The 20,203-nt window shown below is 34.9% G+C and overlaps 1 protein-coding gene across 1 annotated transcript in view; it reads right to left on the bottom strand.

Annotated features, from left to right (window-relative positions):
* The window catches only part of ANXA10 (annexin A10), a 94,556-nt gene that overhangs the window by 55,550 nt on the left and 18,803 nt on the right, over positions 1-20,203 (bottom strand). Inside the window, exon 2 of the mRNA XM_027599798.2 lies at positions 9,882-9,963. Coding sequence (XP_027455599.1) covers positions 9,882-9,963 — 82 coding nt within the window. The remainder of the gene's footprint in view (positions 1-9,881; positions 9,964-20,203) is intronic.

Genomic DNA, 20,203 nt, shown 5'->3' with positions numbered 1-20,203 from the left:
AATGGGATTGACTCCTTAATTTCTTTCTTCTGTCTTGTTGTTGATGTATAGGGATGCCACTGATTTCTGTGCATTGATTTCATATCCTGCCACTTTACTGAATTCCTATATGAGTTCTAGCAGTTTTGGGGTGGAATCTTTTGGGTTTTCCACATAAAGTATCATATCATTGGCAAAGAATGAGAATTTGACTTCCTTCTTTGCCCTTTCGGATGCCTTTCATTTCTTTTTGTTGTGTGATTGCTGTGGCTAGGTCTTCTAGTACTATGTTGAATAGCAGTGGTGATAGTGGACATCCCTGCCATGTTCCTGACCTTAGGGGGAAAGCTCTCAGTTTTTTCCCATTGAGAATGATATTTGTTGTGGATTTTCCTAGATGGCTTTTATGATATTGATGTATGTACCCTCTATCCCTAAAGCCTGAAGAGTTTTGATCAAGAAAGGATGTTTTACTTTGTCAAATGCTTTTTCTGCATCTATTGAAAGGATCATATGGTTCTTGTTCTTTTATTAATATATTGTATCACATTGATTGATTTGTGGATAAATCCCACTTAGTCGTGGTGAATAATCCTTTTAATGGACTGTTGGATCCTATTGGCTAGTATTTTGGTGAGAATTTTTGCATCCATGTTCATCAGGGATATTGGTCTGTATTTCTCCTTTTTGATGGTGTCTTTGTTTGGTTTTGGGATCAAGCTAATGGTGGCCTCATAAAACAAGTTTGTAAGTTTCCCTTCCATTTCTGTTTTTTGGAACAGTTTCAGAAGTATAGGTATTAATTCTTCTTTAAATGTTTGGTAGAATTCCCCTGGGAAGCCGTCTGGCACTGGGCTCTTGTTTGTTGGGAGATTTTTGATTACTGCTTTAATTTCCTTAGTGGTTATAGGTCTGTTCAGGTTTTCCATTTCTTCCAGTTTCAGTTTTGGTAGTAGATGCATCTCTAGGAATGCATCCATTTCTTCCAGGTTATCTAATTTGTTGGCATATAGTTGCTCCTAATATGTTCTTATAATTGTTTGTATTTCTTTGGTGTTGGTTGTGATCTCTCCTCTTTCATTCATGATTTTATTTATTTGGGTCCTTTCTCTTTTCTTTTTGATAAGTCTGGCCAGGGGGTTATCAATCTTATTAATTCTTTCAAAGAACCAGCTCCTAGTTTTGTTGATATGTTCTACTGTTCTTTTGTTTTCTATTTCATTGATATCTGCTCTGATCTTTATTATTTCTCTTCTCTGGCTGGGTTTAGGCTTCATTTGCTGTTCTTTCTCCAGCTCCTTTAGGTGTAGGATTAGGTTGTGTATTTGAGACCTTTCTTGTTTCTTGAGAAAGGCTTGGATTGCTATATACATTCCTCTCAGGACTGCCTTTGCTGCATCCCAAAGATTTTGAACAGTTGTGTTTTCATTTTCATTGGTTTCCTTGTATTTTTTTAATTCTTCTTTAATTTCCTGGTTGACCAATTCATTCTTTAGTAGGACGCTCTTTGGCCTCCATGTATTTGAGTTCCTTCTGACTTTCTTCTTGTGATTCAGTTCTAGTTTCAAAACATTGTGGTGTTAAAATATGCAGGGAATGATCCCAATCTTTTGGTACCGGTTGAGACCTGATTTGTGACCTAGGTTGTTGTCTATTCTGGAGAATGTTTCATGGGCACTAGGAAGAATGTGTATTCTGTTGCTTTGGGATGGACTGTTTTGAATATATCTGTGAAATCTATTTGGTCCAGTGTGTCATTTAAAGTCTTTATTTCCTTGCTGATCTTTTGCTAGATGATCTGTCCATTTCAGTGAGGGGGGTGTTAAAATCCCGTACTATTATTGTATTGTTGTTGATGTGTTTCTTTGATTTTGGTATCAATTGGCTTATATAATTGGCTGCTCCCATGTTAGGGGCATAGATATTTACAATTGTTAAATCTTCTTGTTGGATAGACCCTTTAAGTAGGATATAGTGTCCTTCCTCATCTCTTATTATAGTCTTTGTTTTAAAATCTAATTTGTGTGATATAAGGATTGCCAGCCCAGCTTTCTTTTGGTGTCCATTAGCATGGTAAATGGTTTTCCACCCCCTCACTTTCAATCTGGAGGTGTCTAAAATGAGTCTCTTATAGGCAGCATATCGATGGGTCTTGTTTTTTTTTCCAATCTGATAGCCTGTGTCTTTTGATTGGGGCATTTAGCCCATTTACATTCAGGGTAACTATTGAAAGATATGAATTTAGTGCCATTGTATTGTCTGTAAGGTGACTGTTACTGTTTATTGTCTCTGTTCCTTTCTGGTCTATGTTACTTTTAGGCTCTCTCTTTGCTTAGAGGACCCCTTCCAATATTTCTTGTAGAGCTGGTTTCTTGTTTGCAAATTCCTTTATTTTTTGCTTGTCCTGGAAATTTTTCAATGACAACCTAGCTGGATATAGTATTTTTGGCTGCATGTTTTTCTCATTTAGTGCTCTGAACATATCATGCCAGTCCTTTCTGGCCTGCCAGGTCTCTATGGATAGGTTTGTTGCCAATCTAATGTTTCTACCACTGTAGGTTACAGATCTCTTGTCCCGAGTTGCTTTCAGGATTTTTTCTTTGTCTCTGAGACTCGTAAGTTTTACTATTAGATGTCAGGGTGTTGACCTATATTTGTTGATTTTGATGGGGGTTCTTTTTGTGTCCTGGATTTTGATGCCTGTTTCCTTCTCCAAATTAGGGAAGTTCTCTGCTATAATTTGCTCCAATATACTTTCTTCCCCCCCGCCCCCCGCCTCCTTCTTCTGGGATCCCAATTACTCTAATATTATTTCATCTTATGGTATCACTTATCTCTCGAATTCTGCCCTTGTGATCCAGGAGTTGTTTATCTCTCTTTTTCTCAGCTTCTTTATTTTCCATCATTTGATCTTCTATATCACTGATTCTCTCTTCTGCCTCATTTATCCTAGCAGTTAGAGCCTCCGTTTTTGATTGCACCTCATTAATAGTCTTTTTGATTTTGACTTGGTTAGATTTTAGTTTTTTTATTTTTCCAGAAAGGGTTTCTCTAGTATCTTCCATAGTTTTTTCAAGCCCAGCTAGTCTCTTTATAATCGTCATTCTGAACTCTAGTTCTGACATCTTACTAAGGTCTGTATTGGTTAGGTTCCTGGCAGTTGGTATTGCCTGTTTTTTTTTTTTTTTTGAGGTAACTTTTTCCATCTTGTCATTTTGTCCAGAGGAGAATAGGTGAATGAGAGAAGAAAATGGTAACAGGGTAAAAAGAACCCCAGAAAAATATACAGTAAACAAGTCAGAAGAGACCTGAAATAGGGGAAAAGAAAGGGAAAGAAAGAAAAAAGAAAAAAAGAAGAAAAAGTTAAAAAAAATAAAGAATATGATCAAATATGGTCAGGCTGGTGAATAGATCAGTGCCACACACTAGATTTTGGGTGTATTTTGGTGTATTAGAAGAAAGTGCCTCCCAAAATTTTAACGAAAGAAAAACTTATATATGTACAAAAATAAGGGTAAATACGATGAAGGGATGGAATGTGACTGTAAAGATGAAAAGTATAAAAGATTTTATAAAAGGAATTGATAAGATAAGAAGTTGGTTGAAAAAAGAAAGAATAGAAATTAAAAAAAAAGAGAGAATGTAATCAGGCAGGAGTCTAGAACAAAGCCATACACTGGATATTTAGGGTATATTTTTGTCTGTTTGAAGAAACTGTATCCCAAAATTTTAAAGAGAGAGCAACTTATATATATACCAAAAATAAGGTTAACTACTATGAGGATAGTCTATGACTCTAAAAATGAAAAATAAAAAAGAGTTTTAAAAAAGGGAGTGATAAAATGTTGGTTGAAAAAGGGAAAAAGAAAAATTCAAAAAAGAAATAGAAAAAGAAAAAAATGAAAATTAAAAATATTAACTTTGAAAGACTAAAGAATCGGGGGGGGAAAAAGCCGTGAATTCTATGTGCTGTATTCCCCTAGTCCTGGAGTTTTTCGTTCTCATTGATCAGCAAACTTGGTCTTGGCTGGCTGTTCTTTCTCATCTTCTGGGGGAGGGACCTGTTGCCGTGGTTCCCAAATGTCTTTGCCGGAGGCAGAATTGCCCTGCCCTTGCCAGGCCGGGCTAAGTAATCTGCTTGGGTTTGCTCTCGGGAGCATTTGTTCCCTGCAAGCTTTCCGTGCAGCTTTGGAGGATTAGAGTGAAAATGGTGACCTCCCAATCTCTGTTCTGGAGGAACCAAGAACTCGGGGCCCCACTCCTCAGGGAGCCCCCAGAGAAATGCAGGCAATCGCTCCTATCTCCCTGGTCCAGGGCCGCACTCCGTGTTCACCCGGCCTGTGACCGAGCATTTCTATCTCTGTTGCCTGACCCAGTGTGGAGTCTCCAAACCCAGCAGATCCCTGTGGTGTGCTCTTGTGCTGCTCCTCCCGGGGGAGGAAGGGGAGTCTCCCTGGATCTGCCACTTTTTGGGTCCCTGCTGGAGGAACAGTGGCCTGACTGTGCCGCAGATCACGGTTTATGGCAACCCCGAGCTGTGAGCCCACTCCTCGGCTCTGTCTTTGCAGCTGGCTTCCCCGCTTCGATACCTGGGAGCTCTGCTGCACTCAGGCACCCCCGGTCTTTCTGTGACCTCGAGAGTCCTGAGACCACACAGTTCCAGCGAGGGTTCCTCCCCACACTTAGCCACTGGAGTGACGTCCCTCAGCGGAGCAGACTTCTAAAAGTTCCGATTTTGTGCTCTGCTGCTCTATCACTTGCCAGAAGTGGTGGACGGAGGCCCCCTCTGTCTATCCTCCAGAATATCGCCTTGGATTCACTTCTCCACAGGTCCTACCTTACAGAAAGTGGTCGCTTTTCTGTTCAGAGAGTTGCTGCTATTCTTTTCTATGACCTCCTGTTGAGTTCGTAGGTGTTCTGAATGGTTTGATAACTATCTAGCTGAATTCCTGGGACCAGACGAAATTTAGGTCTCCTACTCCTCTGTCATCTTGCCCCTTCCCCCACTGTATCACCTTTTGAAACATGCAAGGCATCTATCACTACTTTCAAGAGAAAGCTGATCACTACACTTTTTATATTATTAGTTTTTTGTCATGAACTCAGAAATTTAGCTGCTTTTCCACAGCTTTATAACTTAGAACAGATTTTACTTTAGCATTTTTCTGGGCAGCTTCATGCATAGACAGTGAATTTTATCTTTTTTTCTGGATGTACTATATTGGTGATTTATTAACATTAATCTCATGGCCAACAGCATTAGAACTAATGTCTGAATGAAGCTTATTGATGCACATATTTTCTCTGTAATATTTCTTCTTGTGCTTGGGAACATTTGACAGCACTTTATCACAACATTTGGAGAGCGTTTAAAAGAACACAATCACGAACAAAGAGCATAAAGATACAAAAAAATTGGAGCATTAAATAAACCACAAAAAGGACACTTGTTAATAGTGTAAGAGCTGAAACAAGAAGGAAAAGCATCATCTTGTCTAATCTCAGCTGGAATATGTGCTCTGATGACTCAAAGTTTACACCTCTCTGCATATTCCTGTTAATGACCATGAAAGTCCTGCAAATGTTGATTTTGGTGTTATGAATGAATTTTACAAGTAGACAAATTAGCATATGTGGAATCTGTGAATAATAAACATTGATTATATGGTCAAGTAGGTAAAAGTGGTCTACTAAGCAGGAAAATAATTATTACTAAAATTTCAAATTATATCTAAATAGCACTGAGTGATCTACACAGATAGATTATAATGGAATAGAGGAAGATATACTATGCTAACATACTGAAAAAAAAGCTGGAGTAGCTATATTAATTTTAATACAAAAAACTTCAGAAGAAGGAAAATTATCAGGGATGAAAAGAACCATTACATAATGATAAAGGGGCCACTTCTCCAAGATGATATTATAAATCTTCATATGTGTGAGCCCAATAAAAGAGCATCAAAATACATGAGTTAAAAACTGATAGAACTGCTAGAAGAAACAGATGAATCCACTATTTTATCAGGAATTTAGTACCTCTTTATCATAAATGGACAGATCCAGCAGGCAGAAAACTTATAAGCACATGTTTGAAATCAGTAACATCATCAATCAACTTGATATAATTGATATCTATAGAATACTTCAACAACAACAGGTTGTTGTTCTCAAGCTCACATGTAATACTAAGATAGACTACATAAAATATACCTTAACCAGTGTAAAATAATAGAAACCATACAAAATAAGCTCTCAGACCACAGTGGCATTAAACCAGAAATCAATAACAGAAAGATAGATGGAAAACCTAAAATTCTTGGAGCTTAAACAACACACTTGCAAATAACACAAAAAAGGCTCAAGAAAATTAAAAAAAATCAAACTAATTTGAAAATGAAAATATAAACTATTAAATTTGTGAGATGCAGCAAATGAAATGCTTAGAGGAAAATTTATGGCCTTGAATAAATATGTGGGAAATAAATACCTAAAAGCACTAATATAAACTTCCACCTTAGGAAACTGAATAAAAGAATGAATTAAGTCTAAAGTAAGCCAAAGCAAATAAACAATGAAAATTAGAGTAGAAATAAATTCAATTGAAACAGGAAATTTATAGAGAAAATCAATTAACCTGAAAGCTCATTCTTTGAAAAAAATCAATAAAATTGATAATCCCCTAGCCAGGTTAACTAACAAAAAAAGAGAAAAGATACAGTTACTCATATCAGAAATGAAAGAGGGTACATTGCTACAGATACTATGGATATGAAAAGGATAAGAAAGGAACACTAAGAACAACCCTGTGCCCATAAATTTGATACTGTAGATGAAATGGATCAATTTCTTCAAAGACACAATCTACCCAAACTTACACAAAGAGAAATAGACAATATGAATAGGCCTATATCTATTAAAGAAGTTAAACACATATTAAATAACTTGTCAAGACAGAAAGCACCTGGCCCTGATGGGTTCACTGGTGAACTCTACCAAACTTTTGAAGAATAAAATTTTATGATTTTTTTGTTTGTTTACGGTCTCTTCCGGAAGATATAAGCAGAGGCAATACTTCCTAAATCATCCTATGAGGTCAGCATTACCCTACTACCAAAACCAGAGAAAGCATTACAAGAAAGGAAAACTACAGACCAATATCTGTCATGAACACAGATGTAAAAATTCTTCAAAAATATTGGCAAATTGAATTCAATACTGTATAAAAAGAATTGTGCATTATGACCAAGTGGTGTTTCTTTCAGGTATGCAAGTCTTATCTCAACATTTGAAAATCAATTAACATAATTTATTACATCAATAGAATAAAGAATAGAAACTGTTGACTGTATCAACAGATGAAAAAAAAGCATTTGACAAAATCTAACACCTGTTTAAGATGAAAACTCTCAGCAAAACCTATAGGGAACATATACTTAATAGGGACAAAGATAAGGAACAAAGCAAGGATGTCCACTCTAAATAGCACTGACTATTTCAAAAAAGATTTTGACTTGATGTTGCTTTGTCAAGAATTAGGCATGTAGGTTAAAAATAATTCCAGTTGTCTAGCATCTCACAGGGATGATTTGGGAAATACATATGTTAATTGAGACAAAATAAACACAGTTATTCTAAGACTGCACAGACTGGGAAAGTAGCTTCTAATGGTAAGGATACTGGACTGCACTATTAAGGAATATTAACTGAGAGTTATTCCTTTTTAGTGTGATTGGTGAATTTTTATATAATTTAAGACAATTTTTGTTAAAACTACTCATTTTTGTTTGCTTTGGAGTATTTTTTCGCTTTCTGATTTTTCTAAGTAAAACATAGTAGCCAAGTCAAAAATCAACAAGTGGAACTACATCATCAAACTAGAAAGCTTCTGAAGAGCAAAAGAAATAACAGAATGAAAAAGCAATCTACAGAAAGGGAGAAAATATTTGCAAACCATATACCTGATAAGGGATTAATATCTAAAATACATAAGAATCTCATACAACTCAATAGCAAAAACCAAATAATCTAATTAAAAATGGGCAAAGAACCTGAATAGACATTTTTCTAAAGAAGACATACAAATGGTCCATAAGTACATGAAAAACTGCTCAATATCACTAATCATCAGGGAAATGCCAATCAAAACTATAATGAAATATCACTTCACACCTGTTAGAATGACTATTATCAAAAAGACAAGAAGAAATGTGGAGAAAAGGGAATTCCCATTGGTAGGAATGTAAATTGGTACAGCCACAATGGAAAACAGTGTGGAAGTTCCTCAAAAAATTAAAAACAGAATGATACAGCAATCCTACTTCTGGGTGTTTATCTAAAGTAAATGAAATCATTATCTCGTAAAGATATCTGCACCTCCATATTCACTGTAGAGCAAACCACTGAAGTTCCATCAACAGATGAAAAGATAAAGAAAATGTGATTCTCTCTGTCTCTCCTGTGCCAGGGTCATCAGGTTGGACAGACTTTAAAGCATTTTGAGATGTGTTTTTGCTGTGGCATGCTGGAGTGGACAGTATGTGATCAAACCCTAAACCTCCTGGAATTCTTCAGTCTAAAACACTGACAAGCAAAAAATTACAATGGTCAAATTGAACCTACATTCTGACCCTAAAGTTGCTATGACAGGAGAATTGAAACTGGAGCAAAGAAAAATTTTTTCAGTGAATAGATTGATGTATAGTTTTAAAGCAAAAATTACTCTCCTGAAGACAAAGTTAATCCATAACTTTTTGTTAACTTGTCTCTATTTTTCTAGTGATGCCTGATATTTTAAAAGGCATGAAAGCATTGCAAACTCCTCAAGTCAGCTTTAGAGAGCATATTTAAAGTCCTTTATTGTTTTCCTGTGAGATTCTGCTGGTGAATAAAACACAAAAATGAGCATGCATGCATGTGTTCATGCTCACGTACGCATACATATGCACACACACAGAGCATAGTTATCATAAAGGCGACTTTGTCTTTAAAGTTAAGAGCTTGTTTCTTATGAAAGGCTTTGCATGTTTTATGCAAAATTTCAGTGTTTATCTTCATACTCATCAGAAGTCTTAAAACAGGTTTTAGTTAAGGAAAATATATGGATGTTTACCAGCTCCATTTCATTTCTTAAAGATTAAATCTTTTTTTTAAAAGAACTCAACAGTTTTCCTCCCTTATCTCTACAGTCCTTTTCTAAACTCTAGTTTCATTCATTGAACATCCATTTATTAAGCACCTGCATGCCAGACACCACATTCTGGGAGCTCTCTGAAGTCCAAGGTGACACAAAGGACAAGTACAATGAAAATGAGATCAGTGACACAAGAGTGCAGAAGAGGGTGCCCTGGGGGTTGGCATGGCTGGTTGAGTTTGGAGTGCCCAAAGTATGAGTCAAAGAGGAAGAATTATTTGAAGAGAATCTTGAAAAGAATTTGGATGCAAAATAACAGAAGAAAATAGCATTCCGGGCAGGGGATTATTGGACTAGTCAGATCCAATTTGGGGAATAGCAGGAAGTTTGATTTGGCTGGAAATGGAAGTAGCAAAAAAAAAAAAAAAAAAAAAAAAAGGCTAGTAAACAAACAAGGTCAAAGAAGGAAGTTTTTTCCTAGGATGATTTTTGGTTTGGGATTTCATTTAATGTAGTTAGTGTTGAGACATTTAAGGATTTAAGGCAAAAACATGTCAAGATCAGAGTTGCAATTGAGAGAGCAAATTGGCTTACCATTATTGTCCTTTTCTATTATTTTTCTTCTTATTCTATTTCTTTGCCCAGATTTTTGTTTTAATCTGTGTTTGCCTTCTGTTAGACATCAGCTATTTACACCCATATTACAATCTTAAAACAAGGTAAAGTGAAAAAAATTACAACAAAAGATAATGGAAATAATCAGGCTTACCAAATCCTTGGAGTGCTCCCCCTAGCATTTGGGCATCCATTATGGGATTGAAATTGGGAGCTGGGAAAATGGTTCCTTGCACCTGGTGGGAATAGTCAATGAGAAAGAGATTGTAGTATTTTATAAGAAAGATTTCAACATTTTTTTGCAGATAAAACAAAAACATTCTATGTGTTTAAGACACACAAATTTATTAAACAAATGTGTTAATTGTATGGAGCAAATTTGGTTGAATTTCTTTTAATCCAATGGCCTCTATTATATTGGCTCTCTTATTCATCTAGGAATTTGAGATACTAGAACCAATAGTGGAAAATGTGAGAGTCAAATAAATATAAATCTTGGTAATAAACTGTAAACATTTTCTTAGGAATTTGTGGCTATTTAAAGAAACTGAAAGGAGAATTCTATTGGAATTCATGACATTTATATCGATTAGAAGTGGCACTTGCCACCATAGCTTTTTCACACACCAGGGTCCCTAAAATCATACTAAAAAAATCGAAATATTTGAATTTGGGTTGTGAGATTCATAAAAATCTAGGTGATATAGATAGGGCAGAGATTTTTTTAGCTGAAGCTTGCAGCTGCATAGGAAAACATAAAAACCTGACTGACATTCAATTTAAATTTTCTTTCTTGCTAATAATAAAATAGCAGAACACTTATGTTAGACTTTGAATTCACGTGGTCTGTTATTTCAGACAGAGCCAGCCAGGACTAGGTACCATATCATCATACTCACCACAGGAGAACTATCAATCAAAATTTATTAAGAATGGTCCCTCTCCCCTGTTTGTTGTCAGTGTGCCCAGAAACATTGGGAAAAAATGTCTTCCCATAGCAAATGGGTCTACTAGGCCTTGAGAACTCAGGCATTCACCAAGTTCTTCTACAAGAATAGTATCTTAGTGGAAGATGAAGTTTTCTAGTGCCCATTTTCTTACAGTAGAAAATTAATTAATGAGAAGAAGATGGCACCATAATGTCTAGTCCAAGAAATATATGTATACTAACACCAAAATATTTATGAAAAGATTTTGAGGGACTAAGGACATTGTTCACTTGAGTTAAAACTAAAAAAAAAAAAAAATCAGTTTGGATTTCATTTGATTAATATTAATGATGATGAAGTTGTCTATTTGAAGTAGACTGGAAACCATATAATAATTGTGATATATCCATATTTTCTTAAGTTCAGCCGTGTTAATGAAACATACTTTTTAAATGCCTGTATGGATAGATATATGTAATTAAAATAAGTATGGTCTGCATCTTACATTGCTAAAGTGCATGCAGTTTGCTTTGGGTATTCAAGTTTATTGGAGATGATCTAGAGACTAAGTTGTCTTGAGCCAATCCTCACTTCTGCGAGCTATATATTAGACAATATGAGTGTTATCTCCTTTATCCACTAACCTTTTCCACTGGGACTCTATTAAGACCATTTGAATATATTTACTATTTAAATATAATAGTAAACTATTATTTTTATGCCAATTATTATGTTTCATTTAAGCTCAGGTCAGCAACATTATTCCATATAAGGTACATACTTAATGTTCTTTTTACTTATTTTGTCATTGGAACACTGATTTTGTCTTTTAATGACAATATTTTTCTAGCTTTATTAAGAGGTCATTGATATATAACTGTGTAAATTTAATTTGTATAACATGATTTAATATGTATATATTATGAAATGATTACCACAATAAGGTTGATTAACATATTTATCACCTCACAGTTGCCCTTTTTTTTTCTGATGAGAACATTTAAGAGCTACTCTTAGAAACTTTCAAGTATACAATATAGTATTGTTAACTAAAATCACCATGTTGTACATTAGATCCTCAAACTTTTTCCTTATAACTGTAAGTTTGTACTCTGTGACCAGCATCTCCCAATCCCCCCTCCCCTCCCCCACACTCCAGCCAGTCCCTGGCAATCACCAGTTTTTTAATGATCATTTTGATTAAACTGACCAGTTAAGTCTATTGAAACAGTCAATTATCAGTTTTAATTTTGTTCCCTGAATTAAGCAGTTATTTGAAAAAAGATTGTTTTGGGCCATAAAACTTTTTCAAATGACTACGATATACCTATAGATATATATTCATCTATTTTAAGGTAATTTGATCTTTCCTTTGGATATTTTTTTCCAAAATTTGTGCTCAACCATAGTCTGTGCATTCCTTAATATCCAACATCAGTCTCTGATGAAATGAATCTATTCTGACCACTTCTTTTACTAACTCCCTAGAACTTACTGCATTTGTATTTAAAATCAGTACTTATGTTTTCCCATTTGCTACCTATTCTTTTTTTTTTTAAAGATTTTATTTATTTGAGAGAGAGAGAATGAGAGATAGAGAGCACGAGAGGGAAGAGGGTCAGAGGGATAAGCAGACTCCCTGCTGAGCAGGAAGCCCGATGTGGGACTCGATCCTGGGACTCCAGGATCATGACTTGAGCTGAAGGCAGTCGCTTAACCAACTGAGCCACCCAGGCGCCCATTACCTATTCTTAAAACTGGGAATTTCACTACGTAATACATAGTACATGTTATTTTATAACATAGTGCTGTACCAAGTAGTTATTCTTTGGCTACATTTCTTGTCCCTCTAATTATATTTTATGTCCCTTGATTACAGTATATCAAATCTATACCATGATTTTCTATGTAGGGAGACTTCTTTTTAAAATGTTTTCATCTAGGGGCGCCTACGTGGCTCAGTCGTTAAGTGTCTGCCTTCAGCTCAGGTCATGATCCCAGGGTCCTGGGATGGAGCCCCACATCAGGCTCCCTGCTCAGCGGGAAGCCTGCTTTTCCTTCTCCCACTCCCCCTGCTTGTGTTCCCTCTCTCGCTGTGTCTCTTTCTGTCAAATAAATAAAATCTTAAAAAAAATGTTTTCATCTACTGGTGATGTCACTTAAGTTAAATGATTTCTTAAAAAAATGGGATTGTTGGCTGAATGACCTGGCTTTATACGCAATAAATATGATAAACTTTTTTTTTTTTTTTACAAATACAGGATATACATGAATTAAGCAGATTCTTTTATTCATTATATTTGTCATATTTGTTGGTTTGTATTAGGAAAACTGAACAGAGACAAATAAATGAGACAGACAAACAAAAATTACCCTGGAGAAGAGGGTGCAGGAGAGAGAGATGTTCCTGGTTTGATAGGGCACAATTTTTTCCAGCCATATGTATGAACAAGTAAGTTATCTGGGAAATGGGAGCACAGTGTCTCAAGACTCTCTTGTGAGAGTAAAATAATCTGATTTGAGTTCTAGTAGTAACACTCTATAGCAATGTGAAGGATGAAACAAAAAGAAGTTATACAGGTGGCAGAGGTAGCTAATTTGGAAACCGGTTGAAATTCAGTGCACCCCTGAACTGAGACAAATAGCATGTTCTTAATAAATATAGATTGCTTAGTTAACTGAATGTAATTTATTTTACTAATTTTTAAGATTTATTTTAAGTTAACACAGTAACAGTAGTTAAATCTTTTGAAAGAGTCAGAGACTTTTGTTTCAGGTGTTTTTGAGCATTTTGCCTTTTAAAGCAATGTTATTTTTTATATACATGTTCCTAATTTTTCACATCTTAGAGCAAATTGGAAATTTTGAAAAATTGGACACTTTCTGGTGTGACATGGAAAATAATGTGCGTATGGTAAAATTATTTTATTTTTCTTGCTCTGAAAATTGACAGATTTAGAAATAGTATCACTTGTCTAAGGCAAAATAAATTCTAATGCCTGTCATTTCAATTTAAATTCTTACCACAAGGTAATCAAAATATAATCTTTGCTTCTAGTCATTTGTGAATTTAGGTTTTGACAGAGGAATACAAAATACTCCCTTTTTGAAGGACAGAATAAACTGCTTCATAAACTCACTAAGCAGAAGAGCATGAGTAATTTGTAGATTTAAAGTTGGTTCTAGAATCTACCCTGAATAAATAATGAATAGATTTCTTTAAAATTATTATCTGGAACTGAATACAAACTGAAAAAAAATTCACATATATTTTGCTCTTGAGGTTGATAAAATTGTTTGCATCATCTCATATCAATAGGTACATCAAAAAGTAGATCATATTTCATTTATTCACAGCTAATCCAGGAGCTAGAGTCCATAAAACCATATCCCTCCAAAGTCAACACTGATAAGCTACCTACATTTTAATCCTTTTTCTCATGTGGCTTTTGAGTTACACTCATATTGAGAATCTGAATGCCTCAAGACTTTTGACTTTGAACTATTAGCCATGCAGGTTGACAGTTTTACTGACTGGATGCTTGTTAGAGTACAGGTTTTTTTCTTTTTTCTTTTTTTAAGATTTTATTTATTTATTTTTCAGAGAGAGAGAGAGAGAGAGTACAAGCAGGGGGAGCAGCAGGGAGAGGGAGAAGCAGGCTCCTCACTGAGCAGGGAGCCCTATGGGGACTGGATACCAGGATCCTGGGATCATGACCTGAGCCGAAGCAGATGCTTCACAGACTGAGCCACCCAAGTGCCCCAGAGTACAGGTTTCAGTGGATAATTCAGCTTGAAATACCTTGGTTTTGGTATTGTTGAGATGACTAGATCTCCAGTGATATTTAGGATTTTTGGAGCCGTGAAAGGAAAATCTACAGGAATCTTAGGATTCCCTTTCTATAGAGCACTTCCTTGAACCAGACATTTATTCACCTTTGGGGCATTGGTCCTTGGATCTCCATTGGCTCATTCCCAAATGCCTTAAACTCTCCTGAAGGTCTTCAGCCACCTAATCTCTGACTCATATCTGACAAGAGTTGTGGTGATGGGGTTTCAGTGGCTTTAAACACAACACCGAAAGATGGGTTAACATATTGTTCCTCTCTCTTACCCTTCCACAACCAATCTGCCCTTCAGTCCAATCCTGTCAGCCCTATCTTCACAAAAGCTTTCATGTATTTCCCTTTTTTAAAATTTCTGTTCCTACTACCTTAGTCTTTACCACTTTTCTTTTGGGTTTATTTCAATATGCTGCTAAGTAGGTCCAGTTTCCTTTCACTGCTAGAATGATCCTTCTAAAAGATCTAACACATCATTTGTCTTTCCATGCCTAAAATTCTTAATACGCAAAACATTGCTTCTCAATATTTGTTTTCTACTGTGGTGCACAGAATGGATGATTTTCACATGAAAGAAACATCCCTGGGAACATATAGGGTTATGAACACATAGCAGTATGCTAGCCTTAATGAGTGTTTATTTTTGCCTTCTCAACAGAGAGTTTGTAATGCTGAATGAGACTCTCATAGGGCAAAACATGAATTGTAAGGAAGAGAAAAATACATTCGTACTTTGGCTTATTAGTATTAATGGCAATATTTATTTTCAGTGCTTACTGCAATTCATTCCTATGACCGAGAATAGATGACTTGTGGGATTCAATTCAAATATTTTGACAGAATAAGCAATGTTCTTTATGACCTGGTCCTTTACTATCTGTGTGGGTTTATGTTTTATTTTCTCTCTCCTGAACCTCTCAACTCATATGCCATACACACATAGCTACACACTCCAGCTAAAAGGGACACTGTATCATTATTTGTTCTGTTCTATATGTGTGGAATATCCCCCCTTCCTCCCACAACACACCTACTCATCTCCTGACTCCATCTTATGATTCTGGTAAACATCTATTCAAGATTTAACTTTCAAGCTTTAGCTCCAGTGTCATCCTTCACAGGGAGCCCTTCCTGATGCTTCTAGTAGAATTGCCTGCTCCTACCCTGGTGCCTACAATTTATCCTATGCCAGAGCTGTAGTATATCCTGTTAGAGCACTGGTAGTATATTGGCAGAAAATATTCATTTCTAATTTTACCAGGTTTCTAAGAATAATGAGTCAAATTACCTTCCTTTGTTTTGTTGAGAATGAAACTTAATGTGAGTGGTTGTGCAAATTTGGAGGTTGAACTGTTCTCATGAATAAAGGAAGAGTATTTGGATTGCAAATATTGCACTTTACCCTCAGTTTGGTCTAAAGGATTTTTCAGGACCTGAGAGCGCAGCATTAAATCAAAGTGAACAAGAAGAACCTGCAGGGTTACAATAGCTTCCTCCCCCAAATAGAAACACATGGCTGAGACCACTGTGAGACTGATCATCAGATGGTACTCTACATAACTATTTCAGCTGAAAGAGAAGAACTTGTGTTTTTATATGATCTTTTTGAAAGCTCTATTGTTTAATGTCCCATGCTAATAAGGCTAAATGTGCACTTTTCCCTTTTCTTTTATAGCTTCACAACACTCCCCAACCCTTAATACAATGGCAGAGCTCCATGTAGGTGAGCCCTTGTTCACCAGAAGCTTAGTACTTAGTTGGTAAGACAAAGATTATACGAAACCTGGAGTGATAGGATTTATTCCTGCTAAAACTGAAAGAATACAACATGTATTTATTAATAGTCTGGTACATTTTTAAAAGAAGTTATTTTGGAGTACACACTATTATTCCAGTTGTTCAAATATCCTTCTGGGGGCAACTATTTCAGTATTGCTTTTAGAGCTATTTGAATATTTATCAGTTAATGATGGATTTGATGTTTCTAATTAGCTGAAGGCAGGACTAATGATATGAAAAGTAATATAGCTGGATAATTCCCCATTTTTTTTCCTTTGGTGAAAAATACACTGTGAAATTAGTGAACCTGGAGGCAATTATTAAAATTAAATTAAAAATAAAATTTTGATAATAAGTTGCATAGTGTTTCATTACCCTATGCTTCAATAAACAAAACTTCACTTAGTTGATAGGTCTCAAAAAGAATGGATTAAAAAATATGAATGGATTTGGCTTAAACCTATCCCAACTTCCGGAAAAATATTTGTCTTACTGAGTCCTGGTCAGTAGTCATCCTCTAGGAGGAATGACACAAATTTCTAACACTACCATTTTATCATACTAGAATCTTTTCTTAGTTATTAGAATATTCTGTAGTTGCAAATCAAAAAAATTTCTCTTTATAATAAACATATGAAATGTAAAAATAGTTCCTTTTGTTAACTATAGTTACTCTCAGACGTATCTGATCTAGTAGCTAAGTCACAGAAAATTATTTATTTTATTTCTTTTATTTTGGGGTAGTTGAAGATACTAATTCTTTTTTTGCTCTGTTGTTCTGGTGATAGAGAAGGCAGTGGTAAACAACACACCTTCACTTTTGTGAAAGTAAATGGTCGCTGACCTTTATGATGTGTAATATAATTGGCTTGGAGGGAAACTGAAAATATAATTTGTACTCAGAGGGATCGATGCAGGGAAAATAAGCTGGAATAAATGATTTGTGCAAAATCTCTAAGCTAGTCAACCTCTAATCTCAGTCTTTAGGTTTCATTCATACTTGTCAGTAGACTGTTTAATATTCATTGACCACATACTTCTTAGACTTAGATTTAAAAAACAAAAATCTCCACTTGCTCCATCTTAATGGATTATGTCCCACCCACATGCTAGAGTCACCTCAAATTCTGCCTATTATGTGAAGTCTTTTCAGATTGTATCAAGTATTATTTATCATTTCCTTTACATCTCTATTATACATGGCCTTGCAGTTTTTGCATTTGTCTTTTCCTCTAAATTTTAATCTTCTGGAGGGCAGGTACATTTTTTCTTCCTGCTTTTCAAAGCATTTAAGCTAGTGCCTTAGATATAATATAGGCTCTTGGAATGTTTACAAAGTATAAAAATACATGTACCACAGTGACATCTTTAGTTTACCCAGTAGTTTTTAAAATTCATTATTCGTATAAGCAGGCTATGCTCTATGTATTTTCATTTTCACTTCCTTGGTAATCACCTCAGCAGTCTTGTGAGACTGATAATACTAATCTTCTTTCACAGATGATGAGACTATGAGGCTGAGTAAGTTGTTTAAAGCCATAGAAGTAGTGTGTCATGAAGCCAACACTCAAATCCAAATTTAACTTCATGGCTACTGCCCTTTCCATTATAGCTGTAATTGATGTAAAATAAAATAGCATGTACTATTAAGGCCTTTTTTTCATCTTTGCAAGAAAAAATTCTATTTGCAAAGGATCTTGCAGGTAAAAACAAAACTAAAAGCATAAGCTCTTACTCTTAAGTCAGTTCTAAGAGAAAAAGAAACTGTGTGTGTGTGTGTGTGTGTGTGTGTGTGTGTGCATATGTTAGAAGGAGGGATTGAGAGAATATGAAAAAGATATCCAAAAATAGATTTCCATTGGCTGGATCACCAAAATGCGTTTAAGAACAGAATGCCTAATATTTAACTTCAGGGTATTTGCGGAACCCCAATTATAACACATCTGTAATCATGAATCTTCAATAAAGGTTGGTTGGGATGGCTTCTTGTTGATGGTATTTTGAAAGAGTGAAAATTAGGGTTGTGTCCATGATAGGGTGACCAACCATGGAGAGGGGATAGAATGCATGGGCTAGATTAAAAAAAAAATAGAAACCTATCTTGAAGTGAGAAACCTGTAAATCTTTATTCCCTGTGTTCCTCTAGCCTCAGACAAGCATCTTTAGGGAGGCAGAGTCACAGAGATAATATTTTTGTGGACGTAGTTTGAATCTTAAAGGACAGTATGACTTCAGTTTACATCTGGGTTATGCTTGCAGAGAAAGTTTGTATGTATTATATAATCAAAATAAAACTTGATGATCAGATGTTTAATACAGATAATGATATTAATATAGTCCTAGTTACACTAACTTTTCAAATTGATGCAGAAGGATTTATAAATATGAACTAATTACTAAATTAGTCATTGTAAAGTCTTAACAACTTAGTGAATAGATGTCAAGTAGTTTAAGAAAAAGAATTGAATTCACCCACACAGCCCCTTATAACTAAGATCTGAGAGTTTCTTCATTGACATGACTTTACTTTTTTATGAAACAATTTCCTAGGAAGGTATGATTGAAAATAACTTATCTGAGTAACAGTTTTAACTTTATCCTAATAATGTATAATAGAAGACTACTACAGTTAACCTAATTAGAGTAAAATTGATAGTATTGAATGACTACTTTTTAAGGCTCAAGATAGGTAATTCCTAATCCCTGGTGCTTGTGAATGTTACCTTATTAGGCAACAAGGACTTTGAGGGTGTAATTTAGTTAAGGATTTTGAGATGGAGAGATTATCCTGGATTACCTGGGTAAGCCATAAATGTCCTAAATGTCTATATAATACTCAAGAATGATTACAACCCAGTGAAATCTGAATCAGTGTAACATAGTAAGTGAACAAAAGAAGTAGTTTAATACTATTAATACCTCAATTCAAAAATTATCAACCCTCATTGAATTTTCAGTATATACCAAGAATTGTGGTAAAATAATTTGTTACCTTATTTAACTCCTAGGAATTAAACAAACAAATATGCAAAGAAGTGTGGTTGATACTATTACCACAGATAAGGAAACTGAGATTTTGAGAGGTTAATTTCTGTTTCTAGGTTACATGGTTAGTAAATAATTGTTCTCAGATTCAGACCCAGATCTGTCTGATTGCTAGACTATACTCCATATATAGAAGGAATACAAATGGAAAATTTTTATCACTAAATAATTAACATACACTCAATATAATCAATTTGGCAAATAAGGAAATCTCTGACCAAAAAAAGGTTAAAAAATAATTTGTCATCTTATTGTCTACAAATTATTGTTAACTATTTTAATCATTGTAACAAACAGAAACATCTGCCAAATACTCTTCTTATGCTTTCCATATCTTTACCTATAGCTACATTTTACCAAATGGGATCGTGTATTACATATCATGTGGTAATCTGTCTTTTCTTTTCATTTTGTAACACTCCACAGGTATTAAAATCTATCCTGCTCTTTTCTTATCTTTGGAGATAAAAATATCATGGAGCAGACCTAAAAATACTAGTTAACCTTTCTTATGAATGGTCTAAGAAGTTCTTATATCACTCTTAATTTCATTAATAATATATTATTTAAAAAGAACTAAAATAACATTTATGTCTAATGAACATATCCATGCCCCAAAATAAAATGATGTGTAAATATATTTTGCAAACCATAGCATTCTAGAGGTGGAGACATTTTGCTTCTTACTATTTGTATAGCTACTTTGTAATTGAAATAGTACTTTTATTTTCTTTATTTAATTTGAAGTTATCAACAGGGTTGGATCTGGCAAGATAAGTGTTCTTATTTCTATATTACATATAAAGATGACTCAGTATTTATGCAAACCCATTGGTTTCATAACCGGCAACTCAGAATAATAGAGTTCTGATTTTAAACCC

This window comes from Zalophus californianus, chromosome 2 (genome assembly GCF_009762305.2).
Source record: "Zalophus californianus isolate mZalCal1 chromosome 2, mZalCal1.pri.v2, whole genome shotgun sequence".
Taxonomy (NCBI): domain Eukaryota; kingdom Metazoa; phylum Chordata; class Mammalia; order Carnivora; family Otariidae; genus Zalophus; species Zalophus californianus.
The sequence above is the reverse complement of the archived record's forward strand: the minus strand, read 5'-3'. Positions and strand labels throughout refer to the sequence as shown.